Source organism: Molothrus aeneus, chromosome 20 (assembly GCF_037042795.1).
Source record: "Molothrus aeneus isolate 106 chromosome 20, BPBGC_Maene_1.0, whole genome shotgun sequence".
NCBI classification, from domain to species: domain Eukaryota; kingdom Metazoa; phylum Chordata; class Aves; order Passeriformes; family Icteridae; genus Molothrus; species Molothrus aeneus.
The window spans coordinates 3,213,693-3,237,004 of NC_089665.1; the positions used below are offsets into that span (position 1 = coordinate 3,213,693).

The 23,312-nt window shown below is 49.2% G+C and overlaps 1 protein-coding gene across 8 annotated transcripts in view; it reads right to left on the reverse strand.

Moving 5' to 3' along the window:
- GTF2IRD1 (GTF2I repeat domain containing 1) overlaps positions 1-23,312 on the reverse strand; it is a 71,044-nt gene that overhangs the window by 18,663 nt on the left and 29,069 nt on the right. For 5 of the 8 annotated variants that reach the window (XM_066563338.1, XM_066563341.1, XM_066563337.1 and 2 more), the window contains exons 5-20: positions 22,443-22,626; positions 20,628-20,941; positions 19,803-19,892; positions 18,884-18,967; positions 17,287-17,470; positions 16,078-16,103; positions 13,405-13,525; positions 10,737-10,774; positions 8,999-9,079; positions 7,200-7,289; positions 6,578-6,637; positions 6,042-6,107; positions 3,421-3,604; positions 2,264-2,322; positions 2,026-2,091; positions 987-1,070 (exon numbers count right to left, since the gene is read on the reverse strand). In XM_066563338.1, coding sequence (XP_066419435.1) covers positions 987-1,070; positions 2,026-2,091; positions 2,264-2,322; positions 3,421-3,604; positions 6,042-6,107; positions 6,578-6,637; positions 7,200-7,289; positions 8,999-9,079; positions 10,737-10,774; positions 13,405-13,525; positions 16,078-16,103; positions 17,287-17,470; positions 18,884-18,967; positions 19,803-19,892; positions 20,628-20,941; positions 22,443-22,626 — 1,731 coding nt within the window. The remainder of the gene's footprint in view (positions 1-986; positions 1,071-2,025; positions 2,092-2,263; positions 2,323-3,420; positions 3,605-6,041; positions 6,108-6,577; positions 6,638-7,199; positions 7,290-8,998; positions 9,080-10,736; positions 10,775-13,404; positions 13,526-16,077; positions 16,104-17,286; positions 17,471-18,883; positions 18,968-19,802; positions 19,893-20,627; positions 20,942-22,442; positions 22,627-23,312) is intronic. The other 3 variants (XM_066563342.1, XM_066563339.1, XM_066563340.1) reach the window with 2 other exon arrangements.

Genomic DNA, 23,312 nt, shown 5'->3' on the forward strand with positions numbered 1-23,312 from the left:
AATACTGGTTGCTGAGTGACACTGCCCATGACTGCCAAGGCCAGTGAGGATGGGCTGCTCCAGATACACCAGCCATGAGCTTGTGATGCAGCAACCAGCCAAAAGCACAGCAGCCCTGTGGAAGACCTCAAAGATGGATAGAACCCACAGTCATGGTCTAAATGAACTCCACAAACATCTTGGAGGGACAACAGTGACTACAGAAATGATATCTGTGCTTGTGGATACACACACACATCACACATATGTATACAGTTGGAAAGTGTAGAATTTTGGCATGATGTAAGTGTTACAGAATAGAGGGTTCTGACCAGGACAGGGTTAATTTTTGCAGTAGCCAGGAGAGGGCAAGAATAGGAGCCAGAGTTTATTCTGTATCACCTCACATCATTTTCCAGGAATGAGGGAAGGGGTCCTTTCTGGTCAAGTATGAGCGGCAGAGGGAGTGGTCAGGTAGTGCTGGTTCCCTCTGTTACTGATATTGTTGCTGTTACTGTTTGTTTTCTTATTCCATGGCTGTTTCCAGTAAACTCATATCTCAATAGGTGATTTTCACCCTCTGTGTCTCCAAGTCTCCTCTCTAACCCACAGCAAGGGGAGGGAGGGGGGGAAGGACAAGTGAACGAGCAGTGCATGGTTTGCAATGCTTCAGTGGGAACACTAAGCTGGGGTATAACATTCCTAAACTGAACATGGGGATAATAGCATTTCCCTGCTCTAGGAACAGGAGGAGCAGCATCTTCCTGTCCCCCAGTGCTCCCTATGGCCTGCTCCTATTCCCTTCCCAACCTCCCACAGCTCCTAGAGCAAACAGGGCCAAATCCCAGACCTGCCATTCCTTCCTGGCTCTCCTAAGTACCAGCAACTCACGGGGGAGATGAGAGAAAGTACCTGGCAAGAAGGAATCAGGAGCACAGGGGAGAGATAAAAAGCAAAAAATTAGGAGGGAGTAAGGGGGGGGAAATAAAACAAGCCTGGATTCTCACCATATTTCTTATTGAAAAGGTCCTGGACTTGTTCCCGCAGCGTATTAGCAATGTCTATTCTGGAAAGCCTGGCATCATAATTTTCTGTAAAATAAAGAAACAATTATAGATTTCTGCTAGTATATTAAAAGGCACTCTATGACTTTTAAGTAATGCCATTTTCTAATTATAGGAAAGCCCTTATCTTGCAATTAGCTAATCTGTGGAGTGGGTCATTCAAAGTCCTTAAAAATAATCTAAACAGAAATATGTTGGGTTATTTTTCCCTCGCCTGTTTGCTAAGAATAAAAGCCACGTGAAATCAAAGATTCAGTTGTGATAATTACTGGCATTAAAATATAACAAACTCCAAAGTCTCTCAGAGAAACCAAAGGCTTTGAAAAAGCTCTCCATCCTTGTGCAAACCCTCACAGGCCCCTAGGGTCCAAGAAGAGATGCCTGATCAGGGCAGCACTTGCCTGTCCAGCCCACAGGCTTCTCCCCACCACTCTGTCCCCCAGGGGAGCCACCATGCTGCTGCCAGCTAAACTCGAGTGGCATTTATACAAACATCACACAGGTGGGAAAAGCCCCAGAAAAGGCAAACCCCTAGGCTTGGAAACTTAATTATGCATCTGACAAGGTCAGACAGGGAGATAAGCCAAGCTGGTTAATTAGGGCACCATGCAGAGTGCTTCAACCTCTCCTTAGACCTGTGGGACTGCCTGTCCTGGCTGTTCATCTTGTCTTCTAGTTTCCTGTGGTCAGGACAGGGTTAATTTTTGCAGTAGCCAGGAGAAGGCAAGGCTAGGACCTAGAGCTTATTCTGTATCACCTCCCATCATTTTCCAGGAATGAGGGAAGGAGTCCTTTCTGGTCAAGTAAGTGTGGCCATCCTCTCATCCCACCTCCTTCTCTCCTCCTTCCCAGCCTGGTCTTGCTCCTCTGCCAACCCCCCCAGCCCCAACACCTGCAGCACTCCCTTCCCACGTCTGTCCCATGCAGCCCCCAGAGCAGGCAGGGGCTGTTCCTCAGCCCCCACGTGTCTCCAGCCCCACACCTTGGAAGCCCTGTCTCTTCACAGCGTCCTCCAGCAGCGCCTCGCTCGAGTCCCTCTCGTCGGCGGCTGAGACAGGGGACACAAGAGGAATTAGGAATCACAGCGCTGCCGAGGGGGGTGCATGGGAGGGGGTTTCCAGCCAAAAAACAAGGTGGGGAGGGAAGGCTGTAGGAAACCACTCTCACTCCTCTCCTACCTAGACCTTAGCAGCCCAGCTGCTGGGTGTCTTTCAGCCTACCTTTGGCTGCTGGGCTGTCTGACACCGACTCCTTTACGCCCTCTGCCAGCAGCTCCGGTCTGGAAAACAAGGAGAAGCAGAGGGCATGTGAGTGACCTCCCTGGCAGGGACAAAACACTGCTCCAGCATCCTCAGGACACCACTCCTACAGCCACAAACCATCCACTCCGCCTGGCTAATGCTATTTAAAAGGTCCTCCAACACAGAGGAGAACTTTGGACATAGTTTTCATGCTGACAGGCTCTTCAATGAGCTGATGTGTCTCTCCTTGGGATGAGATTAAGCAGGTGATGACTGAGCAGCTTAAGTCAGCAGCTACAGACTTTCAGTGGATATGGTCCTGAACATTTCTTAAGGATGGGAGAAGCTGTGCTTCTTTCAACATAAAATTGACCCCAAAAATTGCCATTTGGGTACCTAATACTAAAGCTGCATAGTGAGGTGACAGTAGGGCTAGTTAACAAGGTGCACTGAAGCTGAGTCACAAAGGAATGGATCTAAGATCAGGACAGGAGGAAACCCCAAAATATGATTGGGCTGACCTGAGAGCTGCTGTTCTGACACCACAAAATCTCCACGCTCCCAATATTTAGTTTCTGTTTCAGTCATCTGAAAACTTTTGGGTGAGAAACTGCCCCCGAAATACCCAAGACATCTTAAAATCCACCTCTGCTGGATCTGTTCTGTCTATCAGGGCAATGCTCTTGCATTACATTGGTTGTGGCTTTTCACAGCCCTCCCACAGTTCTTATGGCTCCCCAGCACAGGGTCAGCATCTTTCCTCATGTCTGCAGCATCCCAAGTGCACATATGCACATCTGGACCTCAGCTGGAGCCACTTTCTGTAGGAAAACCTCCAGGGCTCTCAGCCCCTGTCCTTGCTTCACATCAGGGAATGCTGAAGTTTAAAGGCCTCTTCACCCATCCTGCTGAGGTGGCTAAAACCTTGAAAAAACAGGTTAAAAACCCAGAAGACACGAAGGGAGAGATGACAACGCCACTGCTGCCTCCAACAAGGCAACAACCCTTGTCTGCTTCTAATCGAGCAAATTTATTTAAGGTGACCAGTTGATGGGTGCTCCCCAGGACACTGCACAGCAGCAGGAGCTCTGAGCACAAACATGCTCCCCAAGGCACAGCCACCCCACCCTCCTTACCTTTTAATGACAAACTGGATGTTGTTGCTGGCTTGCAGGATCTTCTTCAGCTTTGCAATGCCGAAGCAGTTGGGGCGGCGCAGCAGGATGCCTTCTGGCAAGCCCACAACAAACAGGTCCTCAGGGTACATCAGGAACTTGGAGTAGGGGACTTTGACTGGCTCTGATATTCCTATGGCTTTTGCTGCATGGGGGACCCAATCTCATTAGTTTGTTGGACTTCCACGTCGGGTCTAAGCAACAGCAGCATGGTATGTTGCTGGAGAGATTCAAGAGGTTTTTGGGGAGTTTGTGCCTCATGGGGATGTCCCCGACACTGGCAGACATGAGATGAGGGACAGAGCCATGCAGCCACCTGGAGCTGGCTTTTGCATCTGCTACATTATCACAGCCTGCCTTCCTATAAAGGCTGCAAGCATCTCTCCACAACACAATGGAACCCCACATCCAGACCCCCATGGAAACCCCTCTGCTAAGGGAGGAGACAGGGAATGTGCCTGGGGGTGCCCCATCAGCCTGTGCAGCCCAGCATGGTGAGGACTCCCCTTGCTCTGCTAAATACTGCCAAAAGCAACCAAACAGCCAACACCAAGCAGTGCTATTTGGATAGATTAAAAAACAGCTTTGTGTTGATTCGGCACAGCCTGGCTTTTGATAGCAGGGGAAGGCCACAGAAGTGGCTTCTTTGAGAAGCTGCTAGAAGCTTCCACCATATCTGACAGAGCCCATCTCAGATGTCTCTGAAGATGGACATGCTGTGGGGTCAGTTAGGTTGGTAATGCCTCTGTGATGACACATTTAAGAAGAAAATCAAAACAGCGCACGGGCAGGTTTTCCCCCGGGGTGGGGAGACACCGTGGCCACTGTGGCTGCTGCCACCTTGGAGAGGCCTGTGGTGAGCCATGCCTGCCTGGCAGCTGTGCCACAGGTGAGAAGGGCAGGGCAGCAGGGGCAGCTTTGCCTGCCCAGTGCCCTGCATGAAGAGATGTGTTAGACTGCACTGCAGTGGGCACTGCCCACGCCATGGCAGTGGGGACACATGGCTGACAGTGAAAATGTGGCAGGCCACTCCCCAGTGCAGAACTGGGACAAAATCAACCTCTTGGCACTGTGGGATCTTGCAGCAATCTTTGAATTAGTGGAACTTGTAGGCAGTAGTACCTACAAGCAGCAGTTTTTCTTCTTATCAGAGAAAAGGAGGACGTGAGGACATGTGAGGGAAAACAACATGGCAGCAGCAAGGGCAGTGGAAATGAAAGAGGGGGAGGAGGTGCTCCAAGATCAGAGCTGAGACTCCTCTGCAAGCTATGGTGAGGACTGTGGTAAAACAAACTGAACCCCTGTAAGGCATGAAGTCTATGGGGGATGCTGAGATCCACTCACATCCCGTGAGAAAAGTGCTCATGCTGGAATGGGTGGATGTCAAGAATGCTGTGATCCAGTGGGAAACCCAAATAGAGAGAGAGGGCCCTTGATTCCAAGCTAGAGCAGCCTAGCCTTAAAAGACTGCACCCTGTGGATGAGTGACCCATGCCACAGCAGTTTTGGGAAGACTGTTTGCCCCTGGGAGGGACCCCATGGCACAGCAGATAAAAGACTCCTCTCCCTGAGCAAACAGAAAAAGAGCTCGAATTATGAACTGCCCAAGACCCCCATGCCCTGTCTCCCTGCACTGTTGGTGGAAAGGTGGGAGAGGCTGGGGGGCAAAAACGATGTTCTGAATGCTTGTGTTACTTCTCATTATCCTTCTCTGACTCTGTTAATAATAAATTTACTTTATACCTTTACATTTGAACCTGTTTTGCCCTTAGAGTGTTTTCTCCCATTCTTTATCTCAACTTATGAGCCCTTCATTAACTTTTTTCCCCCTCTCCTTTGCCCAACTGTAACAAAAGTAAACAAGCAACTTTTGTGGGTATCTGGTGTTTGGCCAGTGTCAAACCACAGCAAGGTTAAAACCCCACCTCATCAGTGTGGACTCTCAGCCTGTTACTGTGGTAACATGGGGAGCACTGGGAGCCATGGCTCCAATGGATGTGCCCAGCCCTGCCTGAGAGCATCCTGGCTCATCTCCTTTCCCTGCTCACAGTGGGCTCTACCAGCTCAGCTGTGCCCCCAGCTTTTGAGGATTGTCAGGCAGAGCCACATATCCTGGTCCTATAAGTGGCAAACACTGTGTGCCAGCTCTCAAAAACGCATCTGTGACCTCACTTGTGTTTCTTCTCAGTTAAATAAATAACCTCTCTAAGCAGAGGTGAGCAGAGCATGCTGAGTGCCAGCCCCCACCACCAAGGTGCCACCAGCTTTGCTGAGCCATGCAATGATCATTGTGGGTGGAAAACACTCTCTGAGACTCAAACAAGTGATGGGGGAACTACTTTGGACCTTCCCTCTGCAGGATGAAGGCAGCAATTCCTGGGCTGCAGCCAGTGAAACAACTTTAAGGAAATCAAGGGAAAGAGCTGCAATAACAAGACAGAAGGAGGTTTCAAATGCATTTGTGAGCCCAGCAGACAGCAGATGAACAAATGAGATTGCACCTTCACTCAGCTGCTGGTTTGGAAATGGCCAATGACAAAGCCAGCAGCTGGCATGATGAACATGTGTTAATGTTATCTTACCGTAGCGCGAGTTGAACAAAATTTCAACTTGTTTCCTCAAATGACTTAAAATGTCCCCTATACCATCTGCAAAAAAACCAAAAAACAAACAAGAATACAGAGAAATGCTCTGAGCAACCAGCTGCTTCCAGGGCAAGCACTGTGCAGGTGAGCAGCCCTGCCTGACCTCTGGGAGAGACAGCCATTCACTCTCCATGCCCTCAAATCAGTGCTAGTCCTCTGTCAGCAGCCTCCAAACTGATCTCTTAACAAGGAAGGCAAAGATGCACCTGCTACAGAGCCACGCTAGCAGTCTGGAGCAAAAAAAAAAGAAAATAAAAGAAAAAAAAAAAGAGAAAAGCAAATTCAAGCACAAGAGGAGAGGACAGAGCCCAGGAACACAATGGTGCCCTTCTATGGGCAGAGGCTTTGAAGGCTAAAAGCTGAAGGCTCTGCTGATAACATAGGAAACTCACAAAACCCAACCTAAAACACATCTGTGTGCATCCAGCCTTCCAAAAACATGCAATAATGCTCAGAGTTCACCAAACACTCACCTGATCCCTCCAGCTCCTTTTCTTCGTGTCGAGACTCTTCACTGGACCCCTTCTCTGCCTCTGCCAAGGAAGAAGAGGGTTAGCAGCAGCAAAACCAGACAAGACATGAGCAGGGGTTCTCCAGGTGTCCTGCAGCCCCTCAACTGCTCCCTCCCCTCACTAAGCTCTCAGCAAGTGTCCCAGCAGAGGCTGGGCTGGTACCAGCATGCCAAGAGCTGCACTGGCAGGATAAACCCAGTGCTTCCATACAAGAGGGCTGCCCACCCTTTGGCATGGGCTCCCTGGGAGAGAGAGACCCAGCAGGAGCAAGGGCAGCCACAGGGCCAGCATAGATCCCCCAGGTAAATTCCAGGCGTGCACTGGGCAAAGGGGCTTGGGTTTGCAGTATGCTGGAGCTGGAGAGAGGATGGGAAGGAGCAGCAGTGCCAGGAAACCCACTAGTTGATGCAGAAAACCCACCAGTTAGTCCATCAGAGCTCCCAGCTGGCCTCACTGAGGCCAAGACTCTGGAACTGGGTCTCAAACTTCAGCACGTGGCATCATAAATGGATTCACTCATTTTTGACACTTGCATGAACACCCCTACTACCCTGCAATCTCCCAGATGCTTCACTTCTGGTACCTGTTCCTGTTTCCAGGATGTATCTTGACTCCTCTGAGGCCACGTGCGTGGGCACTGGGTCATGCATTTCCACCGAGGCAGGGGATCGGTCTGCGGACAAAAACCCAGGGCACCTTTTGTTCTGACACCAGTGAGACACTGTCCCCAAAACAGCCTTCAGAGGGTCCCAGCCATCAGCAAGGACTGAGCAAAGGGCCCCCCACTCCCAGGAGCCCCACATATCACCAGAAGATGCTCAGGGGATGCATCTGCCTTCCTCCTCCCAGAACCACCCAGAGCTCATCCCTGACACAGACCTGACCTCTTGAAAGAAGAAAAAATCTCTTCCTAACCTCCACAGAAGGTGAAGAACAAAACTGGTTCAAATTATTTACTTGGCTTAATTCCATCTAGACACTCAATTTTGACTTAAAAAGCTGATGCTGCTTGATTTAGCTACTACATGGGGTAGGAAAGGGTTCCACTAATGCTGCCTTTCTCAACAAAAATCAACCCTCTTTTGGTTTCCCTTACATTAAACCTGTCTCTCCAAGTGCTAAGCTGTCCAATATCCTCAAAGACCCACCCAAATTCAGCTTTAAATGAAGTTTCAACTAGTTTATGTACTTCAATCAGGTTGCTTCTGACCTCACAGGATAAATAATCCAAATTTCACCAATTTCTCCCTGTAGGTGAGCATCTCTTTTCTATTACTCCTCCTCCTTGCCTTCAGCTGTATTCCCTCTGATTCAACTCAATCTTCAAATAAGGCAAGAAAAGGTGGACTCTGGACTTGAGGTATGATCTCCCTGGCACTGGACAAGGGGTAAATTCTTCCCACTCCTCCCAGGGACCTCCAGCTTACCATATGTCAACTTTCTTCTCCTCCATTAGCTGCCAAGTTGAAAAAGAAACTGTTTGATCTACCACTATACCTTGCTCCTTCTCCTTTCCCTCTAGTAACCATAGATAAGTCCATTCTACTCCAATCATGAAGAGACTCTTCAACTATCACCTTACTAAGGGGACTGCTACAATTTAGGTGCAACAACTGGTGTGGTGGGGCCTGGTGTCACTGCTGTCCCCAGATTCACTCACCCTCAGGCATTTTAGAGTTGTGATGCTGCCCTCATTCTGTGGAGCTTATTAATTAATGGTTGTAAAGCACACTGAAAATGCAAACTGCTAACAATCCATTCATTAAACCCTGAGGATCATCCTACCATTTGCTGCACTGTCCAGGACAGGTAAGGACAGGAAAACTGACTCTCCCAGCTGCCCCTCAAGCATGTCATCTCCATCACAACCCATTGCCACTGACCTCTCTGGGCAGAAATGGGGGGAATTTCCCCCATCAATGTCAACAATTCCAACACTTTTTTAGCATGTGCTTAATATGAAGCCTGCCTACTATCAGACCTATTAGACCTGCCTACTATTAGTTTTTATGAACTCTTCAAAACCAGGCTGGCTTTCTAAATGAAGGACCTCTTCAAAAACATCCTGTACTCAATACCTGAGATCCTCCACATGAAGAAAAGCAGCAAACCAGGCTCACTTTCTCCAGGGGAGAGGCAAGATAGGACAACAATGAAGGAGAAAGAAAAACAACAAAGAGCCCTAAAACACCTTCCAACGCTCCCAGGAAGCCTCAATAAGATGTCAGCCAAGGAAGACCATTGCAGGTACGTGAGGGAACCTTACATGCTGGGAAATACCCTGCAAATGCCTCTTCTCAAAGCAAAATGCTGAAACATGATGCTGAAACATGAACCCTGCCTGGGCAGCAGCACTGCACCCAGAGGTACCCCAGCAGCTACCTGGTACGGTGATCTGGATGATGTTCAGCTCGTCTGGTTCGATTTTGATCTGCCTGATCCCACCTAGCTCTCCTGAGGTACCTATGGGGAAAGGCAAGGGAAGGTGACGAGGTCTCTGTGTTGAGATGACCCCGAGGTGTCACAAAATCTCTTTTTTTCCCAGCCCCGAGACCGAAGAAGTCAGGATTCCTTGGCTCTTGTTCTCAAGGTTGTTTATCTTCTCTTATCTGTTCCATTCTTTCTCTGACCTGCTGAGATCTGTCCAGCAGGTCGGGTTGTGGCACAGTCCCTGCCCTTGGGGTGCTGTTGGCTTTTTATACTAAGAACTGTGTGTGCTTTATTTACAATAATTTCCCAATACCCATCACCTATGTTAGACAGTCTGGCTCTACTCTCAACCAATCCAGAAGTGTCACCATCACAGCAGAAGATGGAGGCTAAGAAGAAGAAGGAGAAGAAGGACAGGACATGCCCAGATTCCTCCATCTTGCCTCTTGAACCCCCATTCTAAAAACCCCAAAATTCTACATTTTCACCCTGTAATAAATTCACTCATATTCTACTCAAACTCTTGTGGCTTGTACATCTTCATACAAAGTTGGTAATTGTTTCCATGGGTTAAAATCAAAGGCACAGGTGTTTGTGACTCCATGCCAAGGTCGCTGAGCCCCCTGCCAGGGTCTTGAGTCCTCCAGGCAGTCAGAGGAGTGTCCTGGGTTCTGACAGGAAGGCAGTCACCAACAGGATCCAGCAATCTGCCCAACACAGCACCAGGGCAGTGGCCAGCTGTCACTTCAGTACCAGCTGAGCTTGCCACAACACCAGGGCCTCAGTCAAGTGGCCCAGCAGCATCCAGCCCATGGCATGCAGGTACCCAAAGGGACACGTGTGGGCCTGGCTTCTGCAAACAGCCTGGCTGGAGGAGCTGTGGGTGCCCACAAACTGGCAGCTGGACCCTGTGAAATGCTCATTTCTGGCTTTCTTCACTTAAAATGAACTGGGCCACCAATGGGTGATGGTGGAGACACCAGAGGAGCTGTCTGCAGTGGGTGGCTCCGAGCAATTTTAATGCTCCCAAACTCGTGCCTGGAACTTGCCGCTATTCTGACTGAAGCTGCATCACACCAAGATGAGAGCAGCTGAACCCTGGTGAAATTCAGTGTGGTTTCAACCCCAGCAGATGAAAGCCTGTGCTGACCAGCTGCCCCAGGAGGAGGCTGCCCACAGTCCTCAGCCCAGCTTCCTCTTCTCTCAAGATCAATTTCCCCACTTTGGGTGGGACAGATCGACTGCAAGGCACTGAGTCCCAGCTTGCAGCTTGGAGAGGCACAACAGCATGGCTTGGTGTGGTGTTTACAATGGGTCCAAGCCCCTAAACCTGTGGAAAAGCACTTCCTTTTCATTCATGGTGCTCAAAATACCAACACTGCTGACTTCTCAGGGGTGGCTTTCAAAGGAACTCAGAGAGTGAAGACTTCCCTTAGCTTTGCATTTAAGCACATGCTTAAGTCTCATTATTTCAATTTTTGTCTGCATTTTGTGTGCATTTTTAGGCCCCAGGGTCACAGGGTAAGAGCCTTCCTCTCTGCATCAATGAAATGGGGATAAAGTCCTTAGAGAACTGCACTGTGGTGCAATCATGCAACTGAAGTCACACATTCAAGTTACTTTGCAGGCATCTTTCTCTAGAGTGCCCCCCCATAACATGTCTTGCAAGAGAAAATGAATTATTCCTCACCTGGTTCACAGCCTTCAGAAACATTACACTTCTCAGACCTGAAAGGGAAAGGCAGACAAGAAAGGTGGTCATGGTGTAAGAAAAGAGAGAGCTTAAATCCCAGTGGTGTGTGAACTGACCCTGGCAGGAGAGTGAAATGCTGCCTGGCATCACAGAGGGGTCCCCAGGGCCACCACAGCCCCAGCAGTGGCAGAGCATCCATGGCTGCAAGGTCTGTAAGCTTCTCTGGAAATGAGCCTTGCTCTCAAACCCACCCTGGTCCTGCACCCTTGCCTTGCCTCTAGACACCCATGGATGGAACTGCAGCAGAGAGGTTGTTTTTCAGCCCAAAACTTGGCTGGCTCCATCCCTTTTTGCCAGAGAGCAGTGTATAAGTATTACTACAGTGTGGTTACTCATGGAGGTAAAAAATAGGGAGAAAGGAAAAATCAATTGATTTGGTAAATATTTATTCTGTTCAAAGCTTTTCTTTACTGAAAAACTGGGCACTATCCCAAATTCCCATCTACAGTTAACTTCACATGCTCAGGAGTTTACACAACTTGTTCTGCATCCAAATGAGATTATTTTGCATTCCCAGGATGCATGTGCTTTCCTGTCTCTCTTGAACAAGGACAACCACAGCTCTTTGGCAGTAAGGGACCTAAAGAACCACTTCCACTCTGGAAAAAGCACTCCTTCACAATGCTGGTCCTTCAGGGGGAAGGAAAATCCTGTTGCCTCAGGAGGGATCTTCAAAAAGCACTTCCCACTTGCCTAAACCCACTCAGGAGCATCACCAGAACAAACCACAAACCAAGCCATGAGTGCTCTTGAAATGGTGCTCCTAAATGTGGAAAGGCAAAAGGGGTCATTGGTTTGGAAGGCATATATACTGCCTGGGAGCCTTGGGAAGGGTTTTAAACTCTCCCACTTCAGGTCAGAGCAAACCTTTCACCAAGGAAATCTGGGGGGAGGGCTTCTCTGGGGAGTGCATTACACCTCACAGTGTCTGGCCCTTCTCCTGGAGTACTGGACACTGCACTTTCCCTGGAGCAGGACTCTGACCTGGGGGGGCCCATTCCTGTGGAAACACTCCTACTGAGAAAGAAAATAAAATCAATCTCCCACAAACCCTCTTTTGAAGCTGAAGATACCCAGAGAGCTGGAGACAAATGTCAGCTCTTGCACACTGGGCAGCTCAAGAGGTCTCTGCCCTCCAAAATTGTGATATTTCAGTACTGGCCATATTGCCAGGCTCATTCATTGAGGTTCTGCTGTCCCAGACATGCTTTAGGGGCATGCAGCAGCCACATCCAAGGGAGCAAACCTGAAACAGCACTGGGGAGAACCAGAAGAGACTCCAACCTGTCACAGGCTCATCTCATCAAAGAGCCAAGAAAGGAAAGGAGCCCAGGAGATGTCATGGATGGGACAAAGACAAGTTACCTTATTTGCCCATGCTGACCTGTACAGCTCAGCAACCACACAGCTCTGTCTGAAGCCCAGCTGGTGGAGCTGTCAGTGCTGGGCAATGAAGCTTTGTGCCAGAGAAGCTGAGGAGCATTCTTTACTCCATTGGTGTGATGCAAGGCTGGGAGAAGGTTCCTTGTCTTATAGCAGTTCATAATGCTATAAACTGCTGCCCTGCCTCTCTTCCTTTTAGAGGCTAAATTACACCTTGCTTCCACTGAATTAGGAATGAAGGAAACTGGGCTATAAAGAGACAAACACCTCCTGGATCTCCCAGTCTGGGTTGGAAAGCTGTATGCTATGTGATATATGCTCCACAGGTGCTGCCAGCATGTTTTGGACCTGTCTAGCTCACGGCACAGTTGTAACAGAAAGAGGTACTCTCATAAAACATCTCCTGCCCTGCTGGACTGTGTAACCCCACCCTCATTAAATGCTAGGCTCCTTGTGAGCTTTCTAAACAAGCAACACTTAATGAGCAGGATGTTGTTACAGTGTGGGCTGAGGGTAAATCCTTTAGGTCATGCATTAACACCAGAGACAGTTCCAGCAGATAATCCCAGGCATGGCCCTCATTTTATCAGTTTTGCTCAAAATTAATGATTCCAAACTTTGGGCTTGCAAAAAGAGGGGGCTGCTTGCCCTCCTCCTGTGCTGACTGACTACCCCATTGCAGTGGGATTTTAGGGAGGTAGGAAAGCAGCACCAGTTTAGCCACTCACCTTCCCCTTATGGACTGACAACATCTCCCTGATGCTCCAGCTTACTGAATCACACTCATGGCACCCTCCTGCACCTACTGTCTTGTCTTATATATCAAGAGTTCTATTACCATTATAGTGCAAGGATTCCATATCTCCAGAGTTTTGTACCCTCTCAATGTTTCTCACAGGCAGCTCCTCTAAGCACCAACCCCTCTTGGTCCTTGCAGCAGCCATCTAACTCCAGATCCCACCAATCCACTCTTTTATACCACTGTTCTTATTGGCTACAGGTGTGACCTGTTAAGATCAGGCCTGCTCCTAATCTTTAGTAATTGGTCCAGCTGCAACTCTTTGGGGGATAAGATTACATTCTGTACCACCTTCATTTACCCATGCTGTATCCCCCTACACCACTGGGCATTGCTGATGAACACATCAGTAACCTGCTGTGCACATTGATGACTCTCTGAGGGATGTCACTTTACAGGGAACAGGACAGAAGTCCCACTTACCTGCTGTTGGCCTGAGAGGTCCCCCCCAGTTCCAGCATGGCCCCACGGTGAGGATCGGGGGAGATCTCCCGGGGAGGGCTGGAGGGCTCCAGCTTGGTTGGATCTTTGGTAAATTTGCTTCCTGTTGTCAGGTGTGCAGGGTGGGTTTTGGGAGAGAAGCAAAACCAGGATTAGCAGCTGGAGGTGCCAATGTTGCAGCTTGTTCCCCTCCTAGCCCCAGAGCGGAGGTCAGGGTAGGGGAGCAGGTTTTTAAGTGTCACCTGCTTGCAAAGATGCTGATTCCACTGGGTTCACGTGTTAAAATATTAGCAGGACATTTGCTTAAACCTCTCCATAACTATGTGTGTGCTGGGAAGCCCTGCCAGGAAAGAGCATCTCCAGAAAGGGCTGGCTGATAGGATAAGGGTTCCAGGAGGTAGGGACTAAGGTCAGAAACCCCAGAAATATCCCACTGCTCTAGAAAAAAGCCCCAAAGTGGGGAGTGCACTGTCCCAAGGCAGGGGATGTGCTGCACTGGATGCCAACCTGGCAAAACACAGACACAGGCAGCCCTGTCTCACAGCTCCAAGCCCACCAAGCAGCAGGAGAAATCTCTGTCACAGAGACACAGAGAAGGACAGAAGCAACCTGCCACCATAAAAACCTTCCTCTCTCCTTTCCCTATTCCTCAGCAGCCTGAAAGGAGCTGAAATGAAGCCTCATCAATGACCTTGGAGATGGTAAGAGTAATCTGAAGGCAGAGTAGGAGATAAAATCAGGCAGGGAAGTGAGCAAAGAGCTGAAGAATGAGGGAGTGAGACTACATTGTGAGGCTGCAGAAACCACAAGGTGTCTTGTTAAACAGCTGTTATCAAAGCCCTTTGCTGGTCTCAAAGCACCATTACAGTATCCTCACCCTTCTAAAACATATTCCATCTATGGGAACCTGATACCACTTTTCTTTTTGTTCCAGCCTGTGAGAAAGGGCAGGACTCTGGCAATAGGATCAGCAGAAACACAGAACCTTAAAAACACTATTTATCTACTGACAGTCCAAAAGGCTCCTTTTAATTTGTGCTTTCTATGAACCAAATCTTGTTCTTGCACCAGCACAGCCTGCCTGAAACTGCTACCCAGGGGAGTAACAAAAATAGGTTTCCAAGCAGTGGTGGGTATTTTAATTAAAGGGTGAGCAAAACTTTATGGGGAAGCTTTGGGATACTTCACAAATGGCAACTTAAAATACAGCTGCACTCAGAAAATAATGTCTTTGCAGAAATGGCACCTCCTGACTCAGCAGATGAGGGTTTTTTTGCACAAGCTGATGTGCTGACACAAACCACAGAGAGCCAGGTTTAATGGGTTTTGCTTCTGGTAGCCCTGCAGGGAACTGTCAGGAGAGTGGGGCCTGTCACCCACCTCAGTTCTGCTGGGTTTGCTTCCTCATCTCCAAATATCCACTTGCACCTGCCTAGCATGTAATCCACAAGTCCATAGCACAGGTCTGGAGCTGATGTGCAGATGTACATGATGCCTCTCCCAGACACCATGCAGGCACTATGCAAGGAAAATCCAAGCATCCCAAAACACAGCTCAGTGCTCCATCCCTTGGGGATGGGCTAGAGCTTAAAAAAATCCTTTTCTTGAGAAAAAAAAAAAAAAAAAAAAGCCATTACCAGCTTTAGACAAAGAAATCTCCCATGTAGGTGGGACCCCCTCCAGGTTCTACTGGTGGCTCCAGTCTGTTTTGGGTGGCCCCAACCTCACCAGGCTCAGGAAGCACTCTCAGGGCTGGGGCTGAGTGGGGCAAGAGTGATAACCTGGCTGGCAGAGATATCTGGGAAAAAGGTGTCTGGAGAGCTACCAGCATGTGCAGTTGGCAGCTCAGGGGGGAAAAAAACAAAACACCACCCCAAAACATGTCTTTACTCGTGAGCCAAGCCCAGGCAATCCAGGACCCAGGTGTGATAAACCTGGATGCAATGCCATATTCCAGGTGTGTATGAGGACACTGCTGGAGAGTGGGCTGAGTCTGACAGCATGGGGACCTGTCACCTTGTATCTGCCAAGAAGCATTTATCATGGAATCACAGATTGGTTTGGGTTGAAAGAGACCTTAAACCATCTTGTTCCACCCCTGCCATGGGCAGGGACACCTTCCAGAATCCCAGACTGCTCCAAGCCCCGTCCAACCTGGCCTTGAACACTTCCAGGCATGGGGCAGCTGCAGCTTTTCTGGGAAACCTGTGCCAGGGCCTTGCCACCCTCACAGTAAAGAATTTGTCTGGCTTCTCCAGCTCAGAGAAAAAAGAAGTAAAAACACAGAGCAAAGAAAGTCAAAGAAAGAATAATTTACCAGTGAGAAACACAGCAGTAATTTTCTTCCTCTTGAAATTACAGATATTGCCTCTACTGTGGCTCAGCCTGATTCAGGAGCCAGCCCAGCCTCACACACCAGGAATTCTCACTCAAATGTTCAAAACTCAATTTTTAAGGGGAGTATAGAGCTTGCACTGATCCCAGGCAAAGGCAATCTCAGCATGTCCTGGTGTAGGGCACAGACAAGGCTTCTCCTTCTCCTAACTGCATTGTGTCCTGCACTTCCTCTGCTTACAGTGACATTATTTCAACTCTGCTTCTCTGGATAACCTTTTAATTTTGTGGGCAATAAATCAAAGGATTTGGAGAACATACCTGTAAAAATTCTTTCATCAAACATCCTAGGAGAGATGGAAAGAAAAAAGAATTAGAAATAGATGCTGCTAATGACTGAGTTGGAGGTTTAATTAATGAATAGCATTAAACCAAGTCAAACTAGTAATTTTTTTCATTCTCTAAAAATACTGAATGAATTTTTCAGCTAAAAAAAGGCCTTTCAGCCTGTTGTGCAGCCAAGTAACCTTATGGCATATGCTTTTTAACTAAAGCACCTCTAAATCTGCTTATAAGTCATCGTCTTAATTTAACTTATTAAATGAAGCTGCAATTAAATCAGGCTGGTTTTACAAAAAGAAACAGTGGGACCAAAGTAGCTGTTACTGGATCTTCAATTTCCAATGCAGACCATTGACCAGGATGTCACCTGTCTCCTGAACATTGTATTTTGGTGTACCCACAACTTTGCTCATAGGAGCAAAATATGTCCAGGCCACATCCCACAGCCTGATCCAGCCTGGACAAAGCAGGACAAAGTGGCTTCTCTACCAAGTGACATCAGGAAAGCTAATTCCTTTCAGGATGCCTGAATTCCATCAGTGTTGGTGATTTTAGCCCCCTTGGGAGCCTTGTCCAGGATTTTTCTGAGCTGTAGTTTCACACCTCTAGGCATGGAACAACACAAGTGCTGCACAGGCAGGGACTGGATAAATCAATGTATTATAGAGCAGATTTTCCTGACAGAGAAGCAAAGAGAGATTGCACAGCACAGTGATAACTAGGAATACATCCACTCCTCCTACCCAGTGGAAAGGCAGACACCTGGATTCTTATCACCAGATACAGAGGATGTGCACAAGTGATCAGTGAAAAATAAGGTGGATGGGAATCCCTGGGAGAGTATGGATGTTCCTCCCTGCACCCAGGGGCATTGCTCCCATCCACCAAATGTCACTGAAGGTGCTGTAGCCAAATGTTTGGGGTGGCATTGGCAGTTTGGTGCCCATGATCACTTAAAACAGGGTGGCAGAGCTTGGGGGTCATCATGGTACAGCCAGCTCAGCCACATCCTGGCAGAAAGGGAGAGAGATGAAAACCAGGGGTTTGCAGGGAGAAAGAGCTGTCTTATGAAAGAGGGTGAAATGAGTTTTTGCTGTCAAAACAAACCCTGTGAGCATGGAGGGAGCACAGCTCAAATCCCTGACACCCTTGAGCCATACACTTTCTTTTGCTGTCCTTGCCACCCACCTTTTGATGACAAAATGGATGTTGTGCCTCTCCTCCAGGATCCTTTTGAGCTTGGGGACCCCATAGGTGCAAGGTCTTTTGAAAGGGATTTTGTCTGGGATGCCAATGATCTCCACTGCCTCGGGGTCACAGGCAATCTTCCTGTATGGCACAGGGACCATGTGGTCTAACCCCAAGGCTTCAGCTGCAAGATGAACACATGGCTTTCATTTACACCAGTGCTTTGTCTTTTACAGGCGCTAAAACAAAGGTGTGAGGGCTTGAACTCAAGCAGAGCAAATGCCTTCTGCCCTCTTCTCTGCTTGTCCCAGAAAGAGAGCTCCAGGAGCAGCTCTCCCATGGGAAATGGGACAAAAAGGAAAGCAGCAGTAAACACAGCTAAGTGTCTTCAAAACTCCCAGACATGCCCAGTGATGCTCAAACCAGGAGTGAGCTGGCCCAAATATCATTCCCAAACTCCCAAATATCATTCCCAAACTCCTTGTGACCCACCCCAGCAGGTTTGTGAGCTCTAGGATTCACAAACTGCACAGCATGTGGAATCATAAAATAGTTAATGTTGGAAAAACCCTCTAAGATTGATTCCTGCTGTTAACCCAGCAGCAGCATGTTCACCAAACCATGTCCCCAAGTGCCAGGTCCATATACTTTTTTGAACATTTCGAGGGATGGTGACTCCATCACTACCCTGGGCAGCCTGTGCCAGTGCATGACCATCCTTTCAGTGAAGAAATTTTTCCCAGTGTCCAATCTAAACCTTCCCTGGAGCAGCCTGAAGCAATTCCCTTTAATTCTATCACTTGTCACCTGGGAAAAGAAACTGAGTCCCACCTTGCTACAGCCTCCTTCAGCTAATTGTAGGGAGTGGGAAGATCCCCCCTGAGCCTCCTTTTCTCCAGGCTGAGCCTCCACAGCTCCCTCAGCTGCTCCTCATCAGGCTCGTGCTGCAGACTCTTCCTAAGCTCTGTTACCTTTTGGACACACTCCAGTGCCACATCTATAAATCACAATTTAAAAGGCTTGTCTCAAGCCCATATACAACTCACAGGTGACACAGCACACATCTACAGCCCATCTGTAACTCACAAATTACACAGCCTGATAGGGATGGCACAGCTGAAGCACCCACCAGCCCCCAAGTGATTTCCCAAGCTTCCACCTGCCCAAATGCTCAGGAGCTACACCAAAAGCACTGCCCATGTCAAAGGGAGCACCACCAACATATGCAAGCCATGCAGATGGAGAAAAAAGCAGCTGCAACAACAACCACCTTCTTTTTACCTGCCACATGTATGTAAAAGGGCCACATGCCACCACTCCTGGTGCCCAAGTGCTATGATCCAGCACGCCACATTCCCAGACAGGGCTGTTTTACAGCCCAGTTATAAATTCCTTGACTATGGTGTGGGGCTCCAAACAGAAATATTGACATAACCTTCAGGAGACTGGGAGCTGCTGAGCTAAATGTGTTAGGAAGAGCAGGGAGCTCTAGCATATGGCTTCTGCTGCTGTGTTAGGGAACAAAAATGATTGCTATATAATGATATGCAATCCACAAGCACTGCAGATGCATAATGGGATATTAACTCCTACTCACCATATCTGCTGTTAAAAAGAATTTGCACGCACTCCCTAAGGGTGTTGATGTCTTCAGTTTCTTTTATAAAACTGTCCCACTTATCTATCAAAACAAAATACAAGAAATAAGAAACTTCCATATGGTTCATACACAGCAGATGCACTTTTCTCCTGCAAAGTGCTGCAAAGCAGGAACAAGACTTTAAAAATTATTTCCCTGCTCCTGAGAGAATTTTGCCAGGCTGGCAGATAAGGTCTGGGTTTCTCCAACCCCTGACCTAAGCACTCGCCTTGGCATGTGCAAATTCCCAAGAAATGACCCCATAAAATTTCTCAGCCCTGGAATGAAAGACCCTCATGGACAGAGCCAACTTCACCTGGAATGAACCCTTGAAAGGTACAGCCCTTTCACAAGTGGATCTTTCTGTCTTCTCCTCTTTCCTAACCTTCCCATCCATATTTTTTTCTCCTCTTCAAGACAGGCAGGGGTTTTTAGGCTGCATTTCCCTTGGGTGCAGTGGAGGTAAGGAAATGGCAGTCCCCTCCTCACTGCTGATCCCCCCAGGCACTGCTGCAGAATCCCACTGGGACTCGTGGCTTTCAGTAATTTGGAAATAATGCCAAGTTTTCAGCAGGAATGTGCTGTTTGCAGCTGGGGCAAACAGCCTTTCCCAAAGCCATGCCTTGGTTCCCTGTGCAGGAAGCAGAGATGGAATTCCCAGCCAGCCAGCAGTGCTCAAGGACCACTAGCAGCATCTTGGAATGGCAGGGATGGACTGGAGTAGAGAAGGTGGTCTTGGCTCCAGTGTGAGATGCATCCCCTCCAGCACTGCCAGATCCCTGCAGAGTGTGGAGAGGGCTGGGAGACTGCTGGGGAGAGATGTGGTGAGGGGAAACCTTTCAGGAAGGCTGCCTTAATGCTGGAGCAGGACACAGACCTGTCTTGTCATGGACGATGGAGAAGAGGATGCGCTTGGATGAGTGCACATTCTGGATCAGGGGACCTCCGGAGACTGATGATTTCTGTCCTGGACAAGAGGGGAAACAAGGAGAAAGGGCTGATGAGAGCCTGATCCATGCTCCAGACACCACAACAACACCCTGAGAGCTGTGCCCTGCCACCCCTTCTGGCTCTCCTCCATGCACCCTGGCCTGTGACACCTGAGACAAGGAGAAAGGGCTGATGAGAGCCTGATCCATGCTCCAGACACCACAACAACACCCTGAGAGCTGTCCCCTGCCACCCCTTCTGGCTCTCCTCCATGCACCCTGGCCTGTGACACCTGCTGTGGTGCTGGCCAGACCAACCCTTGCTATCCCCATTCCCTTTTGGGGGGATGCCTTTCTGGCCTGGTGCCTCTCTGGCCTTTGCTGCCTTTCTGGCCCGGTGGTGCAGGTCCTGTCATTTTGGGGCAAAACCAGAGGTGTGCCTGTCACTTGGGGCTAAAACAGAGGTGTGCCTGTCACATGGGGCTAAAACAGAGGTGTGCCTGCCACTTGGGGCAAAACCAGAGGTGTGCCCTGACACTTGGGGCAAAAACCAGAGGTGTGCCCTGACACTTGGGGCAAAACCAAAGGTGTGCCTGCCACTTGCAGGCACCCAGGGAAGGCCTGTGGCAGTGCAGCACGGCAGGGGCTCTGCTCACTCCCACACAGGCCAAGCTCTAGGCTGGTTTTCATCCCAGGAATTCCAACAGCCCCTAGCAGGGCCAGGGCTGGGCAGTGCCCCAGGCCTGAGGGGAGAGCACACTCCAGGCTATTACCACAGCAGTCGCTGTACTCCTGTGAGGAAGGCACCTTCAGCTCTGCCGCCGGCCGGGCCAGCAGCGCCTCGCCCGCCGCCGCCGTGGGCCCGGGCAGGCCCGAGGACGCCTCCTGCTTGAGGTCGATGGCGACGGGGCCGGGCAGAGAGACGCCGTAGAGGAAGTTGGTGATAGCAATGGCCGAGGGGGCGTCCTGCGAGGTGGGTTTGGCCACGGGGCCGTTGGCACCAGAGTCTCGGCTGCCCTTGGAGGCGAGGGAGGAACAAGTTAACTCGATGTTGGGGTTGGGCTCTCGGCTGGGCTCATCTGCTGGCCTGAGGGGAAGGAAGGGAGAAGAGGAGGGAAAAACAGGTTCCTTTGAGCCCATGGCAGTGCTAAGGTGCAACAAGAAAGGATGTGGACGAGGAAGAAGAGCCATGCCTGGGAGGGTGGGACACCACCAGCTGCCAGGCTTCTTGTTGAGGAGCACCATGAAGACCATTACAGGTTAGAGCACCTCTCCTATTTGGAAAGGTTAAGAGAGTTGAGATTGTCCACTCTGGAGGAGAGAAGGCTCTGGGGAGAACATACTCTGGCCTTCCATTAGACAAAGGTACTGGAGAGCTGGAAAGGGACTTTTGACAAAGGCAAGGAGTTACAGGACAATCAGGGGAACGGTGTCAAACTGAAAGAGAGTTGGTTTGGATTGGATATTAGGAAGAAATTCTTCCCTGTGTGGGTGGTGAGGCCCTGCCACAGGTTGCCCAGGCAAGCTGGGGCTGCCCCATCCCTGGAAGTGTTCAAGGCCAGGCTGGATGGGGCTTGGAGCAGCTTGGATAGTGGAAGACATCCCTGCCCACAGCAGGGGCTGGAACGAGATGATCTTTAAGGTCCCTTCCAACCCAAACCATTCTATAGTTCTGTTCTGTGTTTCAGAAGTTACATCCATCACTCAAACTCCTGAGCATCTTCAGGCACCTAAATGGTTCTTGTCTTCTTTAAGTGGAGCTGGTTAGTCAAAGCTGGTTAGTTCAAAGCACTTTTTTTTTAGCTAGGACCAAGCTGCACAGCTCCATGCCCAGTGCATTTAAGGGGTAAAACCTTTTATGACCACAATCACTTGGCTCCATTGCCTATGCCAGCCCCCAGCACCCATGGCACATTCAAGGGGGAGGTCAGTCAGCCTGCAATGAGTTTCAGACTGAAGAAACCAATGTGCTCCACATGAGACAGGGAGCCACAAGCTCACAGACAGCACAAATTCTGCGTGTCCTACTTTTAGCTGTCTCAGCCTGATTTTCCAGAAGCATCAAGCCTTTAGAGGAGATATTTGGTCATGCTCAGCATTTTTCTGAATGGATCTGAGGTGCTGCCAGCAAGGCAAATGCAGGGAAAATGCACCTAAAACTACTGAACCCCTTGCATAAATGTGGCCAAAAGGGGGAGTTTGCTCTGCTGCAGTCCCCCACTTCCCTCCTTGCCTGGCATTAAAAAACCCATTTCAGCCTGGGAAGACACTTGCAGCATTTACCCTGGAAATCCCTCTGGAGACAGAAAAGCACTTAGCTTACCGCAGTGGAAATTTTGGCAGAGACACATAAAAAGATGCAGTTAATGTGCATGTTTACACACACTTTTTATAGAAATGAGCCTGAAATGGACTCAAGCCCCCCAACACGAACAATTCTCTGTGCAAGGCTGGATTTGGCATGGCTGGACCCAGGTTTGTGGGTCCTGAGGAGAAGCTGGGACATGGGAGAGACCCTCCTGCCTGTGCCACCATCCCAAGGGCTCGGGGCTCTCTTGCTCCTCGGAGATCCCCAAAATTAAAATTACCTTTTTAGCCTGAAGCGGATGCTGTGGCTGTGCTCTAGGATGGCCATCAGGGATTTCACATCATACTCCAGGGGTTTCTTAAAGCTGATTCCCTCAGGCAAGCCAGTCACTGCCAGCGAGCCTGGCTCTTTCAGGAACCTCTCGTAGGGCAAAGGGACCACGCTGCTCTTCCCCATGGCTTCACCTGGGGAGGGGACAGAGTTACACACTGACAAACACCCTGTGCCCCTCACCATGGCTGAGCTGGGCTGGAGGACTAAATGCAAGAGCAAGAAATCCCAACAGGATCATTCGGAGAAAAAAACCCATTCCTACCTTCACACTTAGCATGCAAGGCACTCCAATTCCTTTCTAAAAGCACTAATTAATAAAAAGCTCATAAAAGCCAATAAACAGATGTCTCATCATTCAGGTTTCACAGCAGAATCCTCAGTTGGGGTCACTTGGCACAAGCTCACCCCTGGGAGTGCCCAGCCATATGCCAGTGAGGTACATGGCCATCAGCAAGGTGGGAGGGAGCCAAGGGCTGACAAAGAAGGCAGAGGAGCTCACAATGATTTTTATCTCATGCTTACTGAGATATTCTGGGAACCTCATTTCTAGTCAGTTTTCTTATTTTACCTCCTGGAAGAATGGAAAACAGTTTGATTGCTGTTGCTGTCAAGCAGCTTTGATTCACTTTGACAGACAAGGAAAAAAACCAAAACCAACAATCTCCCTCCATCCCAGTATTCACAGACAGCTTGAACATTGATACATTTGACTGCACAGTCCCCTCCAGCTGCCCAGAACTCTCACCTGCTCCCCTTAACACTGGCAACACAGTCCCATCATGTCCCCACCACGTGCCTCTGGCTCCATTTTACCTCT